The sequence below is a fragment of the Aulostomus chinensis genome, chromosome 23, assembly GCF_037954235.1.
Source record: "Aulostomus chinensis isolate RoL2024-O1b breed Wild chromosome 23, RoL_Achi_v1.0, whole genome shotgun sequence".
In the NCBI taxonomy this organism is placed as follows: Eukaryota; Metazoa; Chordata; class Actinopteri; order Syngnathiformes; family Aulostomidae; genus Aulostomus; species Aulostomus chinensis.
In genome coordinates, this window is record NC_141342.1 from 12,326,673 (window position 1) to 12,343,155 (window position 16,483).

General features: G+C 42.7%; 3 protein-coding genes across 3 annotated transcripts; all 3 read left to right on the forward strand.

Moving 5' to 3' along the window:
• The first annotated feature begins 1,486 nt into the window (after positions 1 to 1,486).
• On the forward strand, positions 1,487 to 4,830 carry LOC147239618 (sesquipedalian-1-like). Its single transcript, XM_086194598.1, has 4 exons — positions 1,487 to 1,613; positions 1,949 to 2,046; positions 2,767 to 3,070; positions 4,159 to 4,830. Exons 2-4 carry the CDS (start codon positions 1,966 to 1,968, stop codon positions 4,596 to 4,598), a joined length of 825 nt encoding a protein of 274 aa, XP_086050724.1. The 5' UTR covers positions 1,487 to 1,613; positions 1,949 to 1,965; the 3' UTR covers positions 4,599 to 4,830.
• Positions 4,831 to 7,144: 2,314 nt separating this feature from the next.
• Positions 7,145 to 9,414, forward strand: LOC147239619 (myosin regulatory light chain 2, skeletal muscle). Its single transcript, XM_086194599.1, has 5 exons — positions 7,145 to 7,195; positions 7,940 to 8,120; positions 8,233 to 8,311; positions 8,405 to 8,453; positions 8,538 to 9,414. The coding sequence occupies exons 1-5, from the start codon at positions 7,160 to 7,162 to the stop codon at positions 8,637 to 8,639; spliced, it is 447 nt and encodes a 148-aa protein (XP_086050725.1). The 5' UTR covers positions 7,145 to 7,159; the 3' UTR covers positions 8,640 to 9,414.
• A 1,118-nt stretch (positions 9,415 to 10,532) lies between these two features.
• On the forward strand, positions 10,533 to 16,335 carry pgap3 (post-GPI attachment to proteins phospholipase 3). The gene is made up of 8 exons (XM_086195121.1): positions 10,533 to 11,117; positions 11,841 to 11,938; positions 12,202 to 12,354; positions 12,455 to 12,517; positions 12,803 to 12,864; positions 12,955 to 13,091; positions 13,184 to 13,388; positions 13,499 to 16,335. The coding sequence occupies exons 1-8, from the start codon at positions 10,850 to 10,852 to the stop codon at positions 13,560 to 13,562; spliced, it is 1,050 nt and encodes a 349-aa protein (XP_086051247.1). The 5' UTR covers positions 10,533 to 10,849; the 3' UTR covers positions 13,563 to 16,335.
• The last annotated feature ends 148 nt before the right edge of the window (positions 16,336 to 16,483 follow it).

The following is a 16,483-nucleotide window of genomic DNA, read 5'->3' on the forward strand; positions in this document are numbered from 1 at the left end:
AATGGCAAGAAAAGTGTCCAGCAAACCTGTGAAAGCAAAATAAACAAACACTCCCTGGTAGTTGTGTATAATTTGTTCTCTTGTAGTTAATACAAGATTCACACTCACAGTAGTTCACACACACACACACACACACACACACACACACACAGACTCAATCTGCCTTTATTAATGTCAATAAAGTCCCCGAATATGATACAGGGTAGGAGTGTGTTACTACGCAGAGGAAAGGAGTCTTGAACATAATCACATAAAAAATATCAAAGTTAAAAATATGAATAAATGATCCACTTGGTGAACTAATAATATCAATAAATTTTATATATATATATATATATATATATATATATATATATAGATTCATGTAGTGTGTGTACATATATCTATATATATATATATATATATACACACACACACACACACTACATGAACTTGAAGTTGTCTGAATCCACATGATAAGAATCCAGTCAACCCCGTGTGGAGGTTGTATGATGAGAGGTGTCAGGTCAAACAGGGTCAACAACAGTGGCATTAAATATGACTCAGTTAAACCAAATTCCTCAGGGAGGGAAAAAAATAAGAATCCAGCAGCTGAGAACAGGAATGGTTTGCTGTTAAATTCTGCAGGGAGAGGCTCGTTCAGTGGGATGCGCTGGCGGTTTATGAGAATGCAGTCATTCTTTTTGATTCCTTTTCCTTCATCTCCACAGTCGTTGGTTGGTTCATTCGCTCTCCATCACGTCACGAAGAGGCACAAAAAACAAGAAGCACAACCAGAGTCAAAACCAGGTCCCAGTAGAAGCTGGGACTTCTCCTAGGCTGAGGAGTTCATTTAAAACACGGGCAGGAGAAAGCAAGCTGAATATTTTGATGAAGCCTAGCAACACACACACACACACACACACACACACACACACACACATACACGCTTGTGACATATGACAAGAAGTTCCAACTTTGCGGTCACAAAAATGACACTAAAATCTGCTGGAAACATAAAATGAAAATATAGCGGCAAATAATACATGATGTCATTTACATTTTGCAATGCAGTAAATTGAACAAATAATTAGCCCAGTGGGTTCATGGTTATAAGAAAGTACAACACGAGCTTGTGTAGGTTACTGTGCAATTGTGCAGACAGGATATTACAAGTATCCAAAACCCCAGTGGAAGGAAACACGAAATGACATCATGGACACTAGGATAAAAATGATAAATTAAAACTGTACAGTAAAATGGAAATTAACAAATTCAGATAAAAGTAAAGAATTGTTGTTTTTTTATTTGTAACTGTTTCTTTTAATATTATTTAGACATATGAATAATAACTTGGCTAAAATTAGCATAACATTCACTGCAAGGTCATTTTTTGTTTTGCTTTTTTTTTATAAATCTAAACAAACAACAACATTAAAATGTATACAACAGACATTTGTAAGTTTTATAAATTTAACCATGAGAGAGATTTCTTTACGTTGCTCAAGCGGTTTTGTGTGAGAGACCTGCCTTCACCTCAGCTCCCAACCAGGAAGTGATGACCATACACACACACACACACACACACACACACCATCGGAGGAAACTGCAACACATCTGTCCTCTCTAGAAAGGTGAGTAATAGCATGTAAGATCCTCAAAAGTTTCACAGTGAAAGTAACAGAAGCAGTCACGGATGATGACGCGTCTCAGCTGTCAGCCGCCGCCGTAAAAACACACTTATTAATGGCGTCAGTGCGGGTTTTTTTTTTTTTTTCCAAGACGGGAAAGACGGAAGTGCGCCACGGTAGCGATGTTTAACATTAAGTTCGTTCATTTTACTTCTGAATAACAACATGACAATAAACGGGAAGCTGACTCAACCATGTTATGTTGGACTGCCTGTGTGTGTGTGTGTGTGTGTGTGTGTGTGTGTGTGTGTGTGTGTGTGTGTGTGTGTGTGTGTAAGGCCCATGTGATGTTGAAATGAAGATTGATGGGAAAGTTCTCTCCTATTTTGAATCTTGCAACTCACCTGTGGACAAAGAAGGGTTCCTCTTTAAGAAGGTAAGACCTGGGCTGGACCCAGACAGGAAATACTACATATACTGTATGTTGTGGATACAGAGAGACAAAGTACACAAGAGGAAGAGTAAAAAAAAAAAAAAGTATGCTGTGAGATTTAACTTGTTACCTCCATTTAATTATTTTGAAGCCTCAAGATATACCCCCCCTCTATTTAATTAATTAACAGCCATGATAAATATCTTGTTCCCTCAATTTAGCTGATTTTAGTCCAAAATATAGAACCTAGTCCCTTTATTTACTTCCCAAATGGCCATGTGGTGAATAAAGGTCTTATTCTGTCAATTTGGTTATTTTGGGGCCAAGAGCCTTAACTGGCCCCCCTTCCCCCCTAAATAATTTATCATTTCAAGGCTGAAACATGAAACTTGTTCGCTCAAGTTAACAATTTTTATGCCAAAAGATATAACTTGTTTAAAATGTAACTGTATTTGGAAATGTGTTCCATCTCACGACTTGAAAATGATTCAGTTGAAGGAATGTCTCCTTTCTCACAATAATCCTTCCATTCATCAAATGAAAGCACGCACATAAAAAAGGATGAAATAAGATAGTACGGTTAACTTTGGAGCAAAATAAACATCAAATATGTCGGGTTCTCTTTTTGACGCTTGCATCAGTAGTGTCATGATGCAACGCCAAGCACCAGCAGACTTGCGTCAGATGATGAGTCGCTGACAGCAACCCTCAACTGTCACACAGGGCGAGATCAAGACTTCCTATCAGAAGCGCTGGTTCGTGCTGAAGGGGAACCTCCTCTTCTACAAGGAACGCCCGACCGACCGCGACCTGACAGGAGTGATTGTTCTGGAGGGCTGCACCGTCCAGCTGTGTGAGTCCGAGGAGCAGTTCGCCTTCTCGCTGGTGTGGAGCGAACCGGGACTGAGGACCTACAAGTTTGCAGCTGAAGACCAGGCCAGCCAGGAGAACTGGATCAAAGCCCTCCTCTCAGCCAACCACAGCTACCTGGCACTGCTGGTGATGGACCTGGAGAAGCAGTACAGAGGTGAGACACATCTGTGCGTGCGCGTTTGTGTGTGTGTGTGTGTGTGTGTGTGTGTGTGTTGGTGGGTGGGTGGGTGGGGGTACACAGCAGCCTTTGTGCTGGGAAGAGCGAGTGATGTCACATGACGTGCCTCTCAGTAGTGCCAAATGTTATCTCACCGCCACATCGCTCTGCCAGTGCACGCGAGACGGTAAATACAAGGTCACTTCTTAACAGCTGATCGTTGGACTTGGCTCAACCGCGGGGCCTCACAGGAGGCGAAGGCTTCCGTTGTTCAAGTGCAATAACATCTAATGGCTTACTTCATTTGGTAAAGATTTATATGGAAAAGGAAAAACCTTGGAAAATGGACCTGGAAAAGTCATTGAAAATCATGGAAATGTATTACTTAAAACAAACATAAATTACAATCTGGAATCCTTCTAAATAGTTGAACACACAATGGAAGTATTTTTCAGTAGAAACAGAATTTGAATCCCACACACTTGGAATTTCGACACTGACTTGAATAATGATTGTGAATTTTATGTTTATGAATAGGACTTTAAAAACCACTGACATCGAATCACATGAGTCGTTTTTTGTTTTCAGCTCGTGTTCTTGATTCATATTCCAAACTTTGGATTGAAATTCATGTTGTTCGTGTTTAAACTATATGAATTAACAAGGTATCTGCTGGCTCACTTTGTTGTATAATAAATGTATAATAAATACAGTGTGGGGATCTGATGCCCAGATGAAACCCGCTGTTGCATTGAATAAACTAACAAATGTCTTGGAACGTCTTGGAAACATTTGGGATCTTGTAAGTTAACAGTTTAATAAAACGGAAGTTCGAGTACTTTTTTGACGTGATATCACAGGAACGTAAAAAGCTCCAGAGCCATTAGTTAAATTACTGAGGATTGTCTTGTATGCATCTAGTCTTGTGTTTGGTAAGGGATAAATAAAAACACTAAATTGCTCTTATTGTGTGTGGAAATGAAACATTTCAAGTTTCTTTGTTAGGGAAAAAAAAACATCTTTTCAGGGAAAATAGAAAGCAGGATCGTGTGTTCTGACTTCCTGTAACTTTGCTCTTTCTTTAGAGCTGTTAGGCGTGATGTCCAGTGGCCCGGCCAACAGTGTCGTCGTGCCAACTGTCAGCTCAGCAGAAGCCAAATATCCCGCAGCCCTTATGAGCACACAAAGTCTGGCGCCAGCTCTGGCTGCAGGACCAGCTCTGGCTGCAGGACCAGCTCTGGCTGCAGGACCAGGTCCGGCGCTCCAAGCTCCGACAGTGTCAAACAAATCAGTCAGCAGGAGATCCCCCAAACTCTGGCCTAAGAGGAACGCTAATGTGGTGCCTATTAACACTCCTGCACCTCCCATGGGGGAGTGGTCAGCGGTCTGCTCCGGCACCAAGGAGGATTTTAGCAAATTGCATGAAGATTTTGGAAAGGAAGTGAAGGACCTGATTGCTGATTGGTCAAAACATGGACGAGTTGGTGCAGTCGCTCAGGAGGAGAACTTGATAGACTTCGGTTGATAAATGTTTTAATGTCAAAGCTGCAGTGTAGAGATACTCTAAGATCATCTGCTCGGCCGACCTGTCTTCCAACAAAGTAACTGCACATACGAAGCTTTGACGAGACGTCAAACACCATAACCAGCTAAAAATATCAGGATTACCAAACATGTTTTCAATTGTTATTTATTAATCTGTTGCGCTGGTGTCATTGGAGATGAACCACTACCTGTGCTGATATTAAAACAATATGTTTTTGAAACATTGTTGTTCTCTTTTTTTTTTTCTTTTTTTTTTTTTTACAGTCAGCTTTGCAGACGTCTAAACACAAAATCCCGCTCGCAATAAAGTAAGTAATTAAATCAAAGGTAATGATGTTAACAATGACATTAAAGTTGTATAGAACTTTTTAAGACAAATCTAGAGAAAAGAATAATTACACGGTAATCTAAACACATCGATTAACTATTCTGTTTAAAATATAATATTTTTAAAGAACGTTTTCTTTGGAGGGTTGTACTGTGGGTCAAAGCGGGCCAAGAAAGGTGAAGTCTGCTGAATTTCAGAAGACTGTCAAAATGGCTGAGAAAGAGAATGGCGGGGGCAGGCAGTGCTATTTCAGTCTGTCCAGCTGTCCTGTTTTTATGGTCTTTGACAGTCTCTTTCTCTGTCTGTCTGTCTGTCTCTCTCTCTCTCTCTCTCTCTTTTCACCTTCAAGGCCGCGCTTGTAGCTGCGACCTTCTTCATGTACACTCGTATTCACGCTTATCTTTTTGCAAAATCAATTTCTCTACTTTAGATAATCAGTTGATACATGTAGAATTTAATGAAAATGACCCGCTGATTTATTTATTTTTTTTAAAAACCTCTTCACAGCTGCATATGTACCATGAGAAATATTAGGTTAAAGTATTCGCTAAGTCTCAGTATCAGTTCGCACTAGTACATACATACCTTAGCTGTACATTTGAGTGATTGATGGTGGCCAATGGCGCTCATATATGGAGTGAAGTGGGCGGGCCCCATGTCCTCCTGTTCAAAAGCAACTATACTGGGCAGCAGTTGGAGCGACCCAAATTAGTGCATCCATGGTTCATGGCTCATTGAGTCAAATCATCATTTTCTGTTGGGATCGCCCTGCTTGTGACGACATGTGAGAATTAGACTTGAAATAAATCGGCTGTGAAATCATTTATAAGAACAGTACACATTTTTCACATCGACTAATGCAAAAAAAAACAAAAAAAGGGGGGGGGGCAGAGGGGAACCAACAGGCTGCCCCCTTAAAATGCAGTGTGTGGGAACAATTTTTTTTTCTTTCAGCTTAACACGCTAAACTTGAAGCGAATACTTGCAGCAGCCAGCGAGAGACTGTTTACATTTCAGACTGATTCCATAAGCCTTGTACTGGTGTGTTATTACTGGAGCAGCACCAGTCTCCATCAGCCAACTGATTTCAAGTTTCATGACTGTTTATAAACCCCTCTGATGTGGACACAAACTACAGATCCACTCTATCATGAGGACAAGACAGGTGATGACTTCTGGATATGTTAATCAGAAATACATCTTGGCACCGTGAGCACGTGGGTGTCGGATAATTAATAGGAAGCAGGTTATCTGTCAGACACAGGCAACCTTCATAAACGGGATGGAGAAGATAGCCCCGACAATGAATCTGAGTATGTGGCGAGGAAGAGGAGCGGCGGGGTCGTTCCTTAGCGTGCTCTCTGTGTGTGTCACTTTGGCCATATTAGTCCACAAATGACGCCAAAGTCAGGCCTGAGTGTTGGCATTGAATTCACCTCATTCCAAGACTCCTGAAGCCTATTTTGGAGCATCGGTAAGCTGATACGCCCTGTCACCTCCTTGCTCCTCCCCTTTTCTCTTCCTTTCCCTCAGCTCTCTTTTCCAGCCAAACCTGATGGTGTGGCTAAAGTTAGTCCCCCGTGGGCTAGTATATAAGGCCCCAAAGGTCCATTGCTTACATGTCAGTCACATCGGCTTGGCGTAGGCTTCTCTTCTTGACCAACAACAACCCCAAAAAACTTGAGAGATGGTGAGTGTGGCCACATGAGGACCCGCGTCTAGGAACTTCTCTGCACTAGGCTGATGTGATGAAAGCATCACTGATACATTTGCGATCTGGATTACCAACCACAGAATTATCCGGACTTCCAAACTTTCTGTTTGGACCAAAACCTTCTACTTGCTGGCTTTAGCTAAAGTTTGTCCAGCATGTTAAACAATTACAAAGAGAAAATACTGCGATGGAATGTGTTCGGGAGTTACCATAGTGCCTAAAAGCATCGCGTTACACCTACTAGCCTCAAAACAGGCCATAAGAAAACTAATCACCTGTACCAAAAAAGTGTGATGCTGTTGACAATTTATGAAAAAAAAAAGCCATCTCATACAGCACTTTATGTTAATATTAAAATGTAAGATGTTCAGGAATACAAAAGTTCTCTGTGTACTTTGTGTACTGTAGGTTTTAATTTGTATTTTACCTTTACCAGGCACCCAAGAAGGCCAAGAGGAGACAGCAGCAGGGTGAGGGTGGATCCTCCAACGTGTTCTCCATGTTTGAGCAGAGCCAGATCCAGGAGTACAAGGAGGTAACTTTTTTTTCATCTCGCCTCACTTTATCATTTTTTAGAGTAGCTTTAATTGGCCGAGTTAGAAAGATGGAGTTTGATTTGGCCACGTGACAGTTCAGTTAGTCTGAGCGTCACCGATGACAGCGGCTACTTCTCCCTTTGGGAGTACTTCAGTAATCCTCCCCGGAGACTCAAAAACACCCCTCGCTGTGACCTCACTGGAATGTTGCCCAACAGCTGGTGAACGCTGATATGAATCAGAGCAAGGAAGATGGAGTGGTGGTAGACTGGCAGTAGGAAGATCCCACAGCTTAATGCAGCTTTTCAGGTAGAAATTACAGAGAACACAGTCGCAGTCAGGAGCGCCGTTGACCCATTAGAGGACTTAGAAGTGAGGGAACGTCGGAGGCAGGAGAAGAAAACTTGCAAGGCAAAAAAAAAAGCGGGGTTGGAGAAGGGGTGGAGGGTGTGCGTGACAGCTGTAATGTCTAAATGTCACAAGGGGCATGTCGGGCATTCTGAGACCATTTTAACACCTAAGAAAAACAAGTGGCAGGCCAGCTGCTGAGTCCCAAAAGGTTTTGCAATGCCATCTTTGGTTTCATTGCAGTGTGGAAAGAGAGGCTGAGAACAGCAACATTAACACCTTGATGCTGGCAGACCACCTCGATCATACACAAGTCATACGACAAGGACAGTAGTAGTTTAGATGACACTTTTTCACACTGACATTCAAGTCTTACCTAACCGTCCCCGTGTTAGGCTTTCACAATCATCGACCAGAACAGAGATGGCATCATCAGCAAGGACGACCTCAGGGACGTGCTGGCCACCATGGGCCAACTGAATGTGAAGAATGAGGAGCTGGAGGCCATGGTGAAGGAAGCCAGCGGCCCCATCAACTTCACCGTCTTCCTCACCATGTTTGGCGAGAAGCTGAAGGGTACGTTGGCACGCATTGGCACTGAATTTAATCCAGTCTGGGTTTTTTTGTTTGTTTGGGGGTTTTTTTGTTTTGTTTTTTTTATTATTGAGTGGTTGGATTTTGCTTCTAGGTGCTGATCCCGAGGACGTCATCGTGAGCGCTTTCAAGGTCCTGGACCCCGAGGGTACCGGCTCCATCAAGAAGGAATTGTAAGAGATTTGACCTTCAGTTTACCTTCTATCATATCACTTTCAGTGCAATGTCATATTTATACTCATGTTTATTTTATATCTACTTTCTAGCCTTGAGGAGCTCCTGACCACCCAGTGCGACAGGTTCACCGCTGAGGAAGTGAGCTTCTCGGGTTTTTTATAGCGTCACCTCATATTCGTTTATTACTTTATCGTGGTTGTTAAACATGACTCTCCTCTGCAGATGACCAACCTGTGGGCTGCTTTCCCCCCTGATGTGGCTGGCAATGTGGACTACAAGAACATCTGCTACGTCATCACACACGGAGAGGACAAGGAAGAGTAAATCCACCTCTCTCAAAGTCTCTACCTCTTCACAAACCGGCCCAACATCTACTCACTCCCCTCTTCTCCGATGCCGTGCTTCCTTGCACACACTCATGCTCTGGCCCTGCCCTTTCCACTACCAAAAGACTTGTCTCCTGTATCGAGATGCTCAGTGAGAAGGCTGAAGGCTTTGGGGGTGTTTGTGTGTGAGTACCAACAGGGGGACATGGGATTATTTTCAATAAAAATAATCTTATGACACTGAAACACTTACTCTATCTTTTTCCATGCCTCTTGTTCCTTCTCCTTTTCTATCCATCAACTATTCTGTCCTTCTGCGTTGAGGCCAACAGTGCATGCATCACACCTACGTACATGTAAGCATATGCAGTCCAGTGTTTCCAGCGGTCTGTCTAAATCTCTCTTGGGTGCTGTGGTGCATGCACAGTCGCTTACTTGAAACAAGTAGGCAGGCTGACCCAAGTGGTCTGTCAGTCTCAACCAGACACAGAGTGTTTCATGGATTTGCTTTCCAGAGGAGTGCCGAGTTAAAGAGAGGGAGTACTGAACTAAAATAGTTTACCTACTGCTCTCTTTTTAATCTCCTCAAGTAAGGAAGGGAAAAGGTTGCAATGAACTGAGGAAAGCATGATTTTTTTGTAGCTTTAAATCATGTAAGTAGAGAAAGAGATGGTGAAAAATGGTGAGCGGGAGGAGGCAAAGAAACCAAGTTCCTCCTCCCTGCTCACTGCTGTTTCCCTCCTGTTGTTGTGACTGTCTGTGTCTCCACTGTAACCAAGAAACAAGTACAAATAAAATGCAATATCTTTCGTACAATACCGTGTCTGGTGGTTTAAGTGGGGGTACGGGAGACGGCGAGCAGACCTGTAGAACGCTGGCGGTCATATGCATCAAACTTTATACTTCTATACATTTCCATATTCCTCAACCAATTTGCAGCACATCAGTCAAACACGGGATTGCGTAACCCCCAAATGACTCAAAAATAAATACCGTCTTTGTGTTAATTAAAAGGAGGTAAAGTGGTTGTCTGGTAATTGGAAGGTTACTGGTTTGATCCTCTCAGCTCCTCAGAGAGCACCATAACTTCCGATTAGCTGGTTAGCACCTTGCGTGGGTTCATGAGGCAGCGCTCTCAAGTGCTAAGAGTGTTAATGTTTGTAATCTGAGGGACTCGTTCGCTCGCTCGGTGTTGTCGTCCTTCACTCAAGGTCAAACGTAGCGACGCACATTTTCACATGATCTGCAAATATGCGAACATGAACTCTTAGCACCCCAGTTTCTGGAGCTGTACTGTACATTCTGCATTGTTTGGAGGGTCGAGCGTTAATGACATCAGGGACAGTGCAGCCATCAAAAAATGTGAATGCAGGCTTTCTTTGTTATGGAACACGAAAATGGTCGATATTAACTACATTAATACTGAGGTAAGTTTATCTCAGGGCGCCTGAGATAACTACAATAATATTGAGATTGAATAGATCAGGATATATGTCATCATATATGTGAATATACCGACAATGTTCTGAATAAACAGTAACAATATGACCAAAGAAATTGAAAAAGAGGATTTTGATAGTATATTAAATATAGTGTGATTCTCAAAAGATCAACATAGTTATTTTTCTGGGCTTTTTTGCACAATGATGACTCTCCACCGAAATCTCTATTCGAATTAAAATAAAGTCACCAAAATGAGAGAAACCCTCCGATAACAACAACAGCAGCAGCAGCAACAACAACAACAACAACAACAACAATAATAATAATGCTCTAACATATTGTGTCACGTGACTCAGTGACGTATGCATAAACAGGAAAGTCAAGGTCCGTGAGCGAAACAAAATGCTCCTCCTTCAAAATAAAAGCACAGTACACGCTATAACAAACTAACCCATACACAGGTTTGAAGACCAACAACGATAACACGTTATAGCTTATTTAAATATGCAGGCTGTAACTAGGAGATCTTTCAGTCGTATTTTTTTTTTATAATTTTCCCGTTATATCTTTCAGAAACCCCTGACATGAAGTATTTTATTTTGCGGGCTAGATGCGGTGTTTGCGTGTGAGCCTTGACCGTGCTAACAGGGCAAGGGAACGGGAGGCTGCCGGTGCTGTGACTGAGAACCATTTCAGGCCCGGTTAGTTACTGCGAACTAGCAATGGTGGTGTGGTAATGTGGTCCGTCGGCTCCGGAAGCCCTCAATGCCGCTGTCGCCTCGCCGTGCCTTCGTGAACCCGGACGGGCCGAGACCCACCATGGCCTCACCGCTACCCCGCTGCACATCTGTCAGACTCTCCGCAGTGGCCACGGTCCTCCTGCTCCTGATGTCTGTGACCACTGTGCGGTCCTCTCAAGGCGACAAGGAGCCGGTGTACCGAGAATGTGTGAAGCAGTGTGTCCGAACCAACTGCACCGGAGTTCGGCTGCGGGGCTTCCAGTCAGCCCAGCCGCAGTACATGGCGCTGACAGGTGAGTGGCAGGTTAGTTTAGCTAACTTAGCTAGTTAGCAGACCCCCGAGTCCAACACATTACCGCACTTTCTATTATAAACGGATTATATGTGATAATATTCGCCGTTTGAATCACCTGGTTGGTTTAGCTTGTGGTGTATGTGCTGTCAATCATGTTGCCCGGAGGCGGGTCATGTAGGCAGGTAACATTTGACAAAAACAAGCAGCTGAACTACCTGTGTGACAGGATAACCCTCTTAACCTCAGCCAGTTTTTCCACTAGAACAACGTGTAACAAATATGTGTTGTTTCTCCTCCCCCGGTCCTGTTTTGTGTGTGAGTGAGAGATCTAAAACTCACTCATGAAAACGGATAGAGGATAGTTTTCAATGAATTGACTTGTTTAATTGTAAATGGCAACTTATTGTTAAACCAGACTGTTTTTTTTTAAATCATTTAGATTTATATGAGAGTCCAGCCTGTATATTATTGGGCCAGTAAAGTTCATCACAGCTGCATATTTGAATCATGTCCCAAACAGATACTTGAACCATGTCCCTCAATGTGCTACATATCTGGTCTCAAGTCATTTTATTGAAAGTGCTTTAAGAGGTTCATTTATGATGATAGCAGGGTATTTTGGGGTTAATGTTCTGAAATGTCAAGATCATGGTACCAGCTTCAGTTTCAATCTGTTGTTATTCTCTCATCGTCTCTCTCTCTCTCTCTTCCCGTTGTTCAGGTTGGACGTGTCGGGATGACTGCCGTTACCAGTGCATGTGGACCACGGTGGGTCTTTACCAGGCCGAAGGGTACCGAGTCCCACAGTTCCATGGCAAGGTGAGAACTTGAAGAAAACATACTTGAAATCACTGTTTATGGTATTTTTCTTTTCTCGGAGGTTTGAATATGTGGGATACCTAATTACTTTTTTCTTAATTTGCCGTGACACTTTGTGCAGGACGTCAGTTTGGCACAGGTGGAGTTTGTCCCGCTATTAAGATTCATTTTTGGCCCTCCAAGTGAAAAACATTTTGTCTCAATAAGCTGCATGATCAGATGAGTCAAATGTTGTGAATTTAATCGATGTTTTCTTCTCTCAGTGGCCGTTCGTACGCTTCCTGTGTTTCGAGGAGCCGGCGTCGGCCCTGGCCTCTCTGCTTAACGGTCTGGCGTGCCTTCTGATGCTGCTGCGCTATCGGAGCACAGTTCCACGCCAGAGCCCAATGTACCACACCATCAACGCCTTCTCTCTGGTCAGAGGAGTACTACTCACCTTTACTCTTCTAACAAACATTACTGTTCTGTATGTGTTGATCAAGCCCCCCCCCCCCCCCCCCCATTGTGTGTATCCAGGTGTCTCTGAATGCCTGGTTCTGGTCCACAGTGTTTCACACCCGGGACACCTTCCTCACTGAGGTAATATCCTGTCTCTAGTCTCTCACCTGTTGGCATGTAGGCTCCACAAATCCTAAGAGACTTGCAGCTCTGACTGAAATGCTGGTCTCTGTGGAACAGTTGCTAACATGTCTTCTGCCAGAGCGCCTGCTGAGACCGGTGTTTCCCTTCATCAGCTTAGCTAATCAGTAAGGTCCGAATGCCATTACTGACCAGGCATCCTGCAGGGAATGTGTATGCCTTTTTTATTTTATTTTCTTGATCATGACATTGTCACAAAATGTGTTTTATGTTAATCACTTCCAGAAAATGGACTATTTCTGTGCGACAGCTGTGATTCTTTACTCCATCTATCTTTGCTGTGTCAGGTAAGCTCATGTTTTATGTCCTCGTGGCTAATTTGTTGATCGACCTTGGATCTCACTCTTTTTGTTCCTGTTCTCCTTTTTCTTCAACAGAACACTCGGTCTGAGACATCCAGGGGTGTCCAGCATCGTAGGAGTCGTTCTCATCTTGGTCTTTACCTCACATGTGTCCTACTTGACCTTTGTCAGTTTCGATTACGGCTACAACATGGCTGCTAACACCACCATTGGTACACGTTAAAGCTCACTTTCAAAGCTTGTATTGTTGTTTTGAGCGCTTTAATATGATCTCTCTTTGTTTTATTTTGTCTTTGTTCGTCAGGCATGGTCAACCTGCTGTGGTGGCTGTGTTGGTGCTGGAAGAACCGGCGGACGCTGCCCTACTGGTGGAAATGTGGCCTGGTGGTACTGCTGCTTCACGGTCTGGCCCTGCTGGAGCTGTTAGACTTCCCGCCGCTGCTCTGGGTCTTAGATGCTCACGCCATTTGGCACCTCAGCACCATCCCCGTGCACTTCCTTTTCTACAGGTTCGTCCACCGGCTTAAGAGGAACGTGTTGGATCTGAAAAAAGAAACGTAAATGTCAGGTGTGATTTTTGACTTTTTAAAAAAGCGTTTGTCTTTTTTTTTCTGTCCAGTTTCCTGATAGATGACAGCCTCTACTTACTAAACACAGAGAAGCTGGGCGTCAAAGTGGAGTAGGAGGAGCTCATCCCCTCTTCACCACACCTCCACCCATGCACCTCTCCAATCAGGGCAGCTGTACACCCAAACATGGGAGTAGCTCCGCCTCCCAAATGACATGCATGATATCGCTATGACTTCCATCAAAGTTGTATTTATTTGTTCCTGTAGTCACAATTGATCTGCTCATTTTTGCCTTCTTCTGACATGTGCACTACCTTTCTCGTGATCTGTAACTGCAAACCAGGATGACGTTTTTGTACCGTTTTCCACCACAGCAGTTTTGAGTCGGGGTGCATCCCATTTCTTCCCTCAAGGGTTCCTCTTCGATCCCAGTGACTTCTGCATCTCTGGAGAAACCTCACACATGCAGTTTGCCGTGGCTGACGATAGATGGCGCCAAATCACTTGCCAGCGCAACTCACATCTGTGCCAAAAGCGGACAGAGGTGCCCCTTGTGAAGGGATTGTTCTGGAGAAAGAAGAGGAGGGGGTTTATGTTTGAAGGCCGTTCTAGCTGACTGTGTTTTTTTTTCCCTTTTCTCACCTTTTATATTTGTGCCTGCTTTTGTTTCTCACTTACCGTTTTAACATCAGCTGCCTTATTTTCTCTTCTTTTTTTTAATGCTCTGCTTTATTTGTTTTGGGATTTTTTTATATTCACTTTGCTGACATGATTGAATTGGTTGGGATTTACTTGACGATTATAAACTGGAAATATAATTTTTAATTCACCTGCATTGCCTTTTAGTGCGAGGAAAAGGAAAGAAGCGCACGCGAAGGGACAAATCAAAACGAAGCCAATAAATACTAGTGGTGTGTTTGTGTGTTCAGGTGTTTGGATTTTGATTCCTTTTTTTTTTCTTTTCTCTTCTTTTTTAATCCCCACCCCCCAAACGGCACAACTTCTCAGATACCATCCCAAATACTCCATCCAAGTCTGCCTTACATAGTGCTTCATAACTGTTTCTTACAGAAAACATTCTCGTATAAAATGATTTGTCCCTCTCAGAGTTGACTTCATACCATGTATGTCTCGATCCCTCTGAGCTTCACTTTCATATGTGCACTTTAGGGATGTGCATTTCCATGTGTGTCTTTCTTGTTTTCAAATTCTGCCCCTGCCTTTGTATTTCTGTGTGGGAATGTGAACAATGACCTGTGTGTGTGCGTGCGTGCGTGTGTGTGTATAGGTTGCCTTGTTGTTTTTGTCGTCACAAACTGAAACACTGTGCGTGAGAGAGCTAGATTGTGCTGGATTCTTTCTTCTTCTTTTTTTGTAAAATGTAAATACGCTCACTTGCCAGTTTATAAGGTACACCTCCATCATGCAGTAGTAGGGTGCGCTCCGATAAATCCTCCTTTCACAATGATTTATTGAATCCGCGTGTGTGTGAGAGAGACAGGGAGGTGTTGATTTATTTTAATTTGCGGTGCCGGTTAAATGCACTGGGTTATAATGGAGAGAGAGCGAGAGATGTTTCTAATATTTGCTTCATCCTGTTTGAATGAATTTGAGCTGACAAGCGAGTGTATGTTTGCTGTGTGAACGTATGGCAAACGACGGGTAAATTTAGCTGTGCTGACAGCCTGTGATGGGGGTGGGGGAGACAGTGGACCAAAGGCACGGAGGGGTTGTCATAGTTTTAGCAGGCAGAGATACTGGCCTCATGAGATAAGAAACAATATATATATATATTTATTATTACAACTGCCAATTAGCCATGAACAAATATTGGATGTAACAATCTGCAACCAGTGTTTGACAAATGTATTTTCTGCCTCTGTAAATCAACAATCACTTGTTAAAGAAGGAAATGACTCCGTTTATTGCCATTTGTTTCAATAAGTTTGTATTTAACAGATTCGTGTAAGTAATTGTTCATTTCCTTCCTCCTCACCATTGTGTCTCACTGCTGCCCCCTGCCTGCTGCCCTGCGCACCGTCACCTCCTCCACTCGGTGCACTTTTCCTACACCTCACGCTCGCTTTTACACCAAAAAAAAATCCAGAAAAAAAACACGTTCAGAAATTGAACAAATAAAAGTGTTCTTTGTTCAAAAGGACTTTGGTTTGGATGTGTTTTTTTCAACATGACAGTGGAAATCTCTGTACTCCAGCCTCATTTTGTTTTTGTTTTCATTTCCAAGAAGCACTGTCCAGTTTGTCCACCAGTCTGTAAGGATCTGAAATCAAGTGACAAAATAAAACCCATTGTAAGTGCAAACATAACTTTTAGGAGCAGAAATGGCTCTTTGTGCAATAATGATGAACTCCGAAGTATTTGTAAATACATTAAATTTACACTCAAACTGTGCGAGTTCCCAACGTTGGCTAATAAATTGGCATCAGCTGATACTGAGACAAAATTAAAGCCGAGGAACAAGATGGAGATCCTGCTGCTGGTAGATGGGTTTCACACTGTAAACTGATTCAGTTCTGTATAGAAAATGAAACACTTAATCTTTCAGATGCACAAATCAAACCTGTAGACGACCTGAATCCTACTTTTGCAATACATGAATAGGAAAAGAAATGCATATATGGAAGTTTGTGTCTATGAAGAATAGCTGTTGTGCTCAAAACATCACACACTGTTAGTGCAATAAATAATTGATATCTGAGCACTGCAAGTGTGTGTTTCTTTTTTCTTTTTTAGGTTTCAATACTCAGAGCTGCTTCTGTTGGAATAAAATTTCCAAACATGTTTTGTTTAAGATCACTTGCCCAAGACAAAGGGCAAGTTGTTGTTTTTTTAATAATTTGATGTTTAAAGATTCAACTTTTTTTTTGGGGGGGGGGGCATTTTTATAATCAAGGATTCATGGATGCTCTGTTAAAATTTCATTCACCTCTCGTTCAAACCAGATTCCATGATATGTTTGTTTTGTGTGAGCCCCACCCGTTCCGGGGTGTATAAACCATTCTACTGCTCTTCCT

Excerpts from the sequence above, each read along its gene's own strand:
- pgap3 (XM_086195121.1), top strand. The coding sequence starts at position 10,850 with ATGCCGCTGTCGCCTCGCCGTGCCTTCGTGAACCCGGACGGGCCGAGA. Across the intron at positions 11,939-12,201 it reads TCCCACAGTTCCATGGCAAG|TGGCCGTTCGTACGCTTCCT; the intron begins GTGAGAACTTGA and ends TTCTTCTCTCAG. Across the intron at positions 12,518-12,802 it reads GGGACACCTTCCTCACTGAG|AAAATGGACTATTTCTGTGC; the intron begins GTAATATCCTGT and ends AATCACTTCCAG.
- LOC147239618 (XM_086194598.1), top strand. The coding sequence starts at position 1,966 with ATGAAGATTGATGGGAAAGTTCTCTCCTATTTTGAATCTTGCAACTCA. Across the intron at positions 2,047-2,766 it reads AAGGGTTCCTCTTTAAGAAG|GGCGAGATCAAGACTTCCTA; the intron begins GTAAGACCTGGG and ends ACTGTCACACAG. Across the intron at positions 3,071-4,158 it reads CCTGGAGAAGCAGTACAGAG|AGCTGTTAGGCGTGATGTCC; the intron begins GTGAGACACATC and ends CTCTTTCTTTAG.
- LOC147239619 (XM_086194599.1), top strand. The coding sequence starts at position 7,160 with ATGTTTGAGCAGAGCCAGATCCAGGAGTACAAGGAG. Across the intron at positions 8,121-8,232 it reads GTTTGGCGAGAAGCTGAAGG|GTGCTGATCCCGAGGACGTC; the intron begins GTACGTTGGCAC and ends TTTTGCTTCTAG. Across the intron at positions 8,312-8,404 it reads GGCTCCATCAAGAAGGAATT|CCTTGAGGAGCTCCTGACCA; the intron begins GTAAGAGATTTG and ends TCTACTTTCTAG.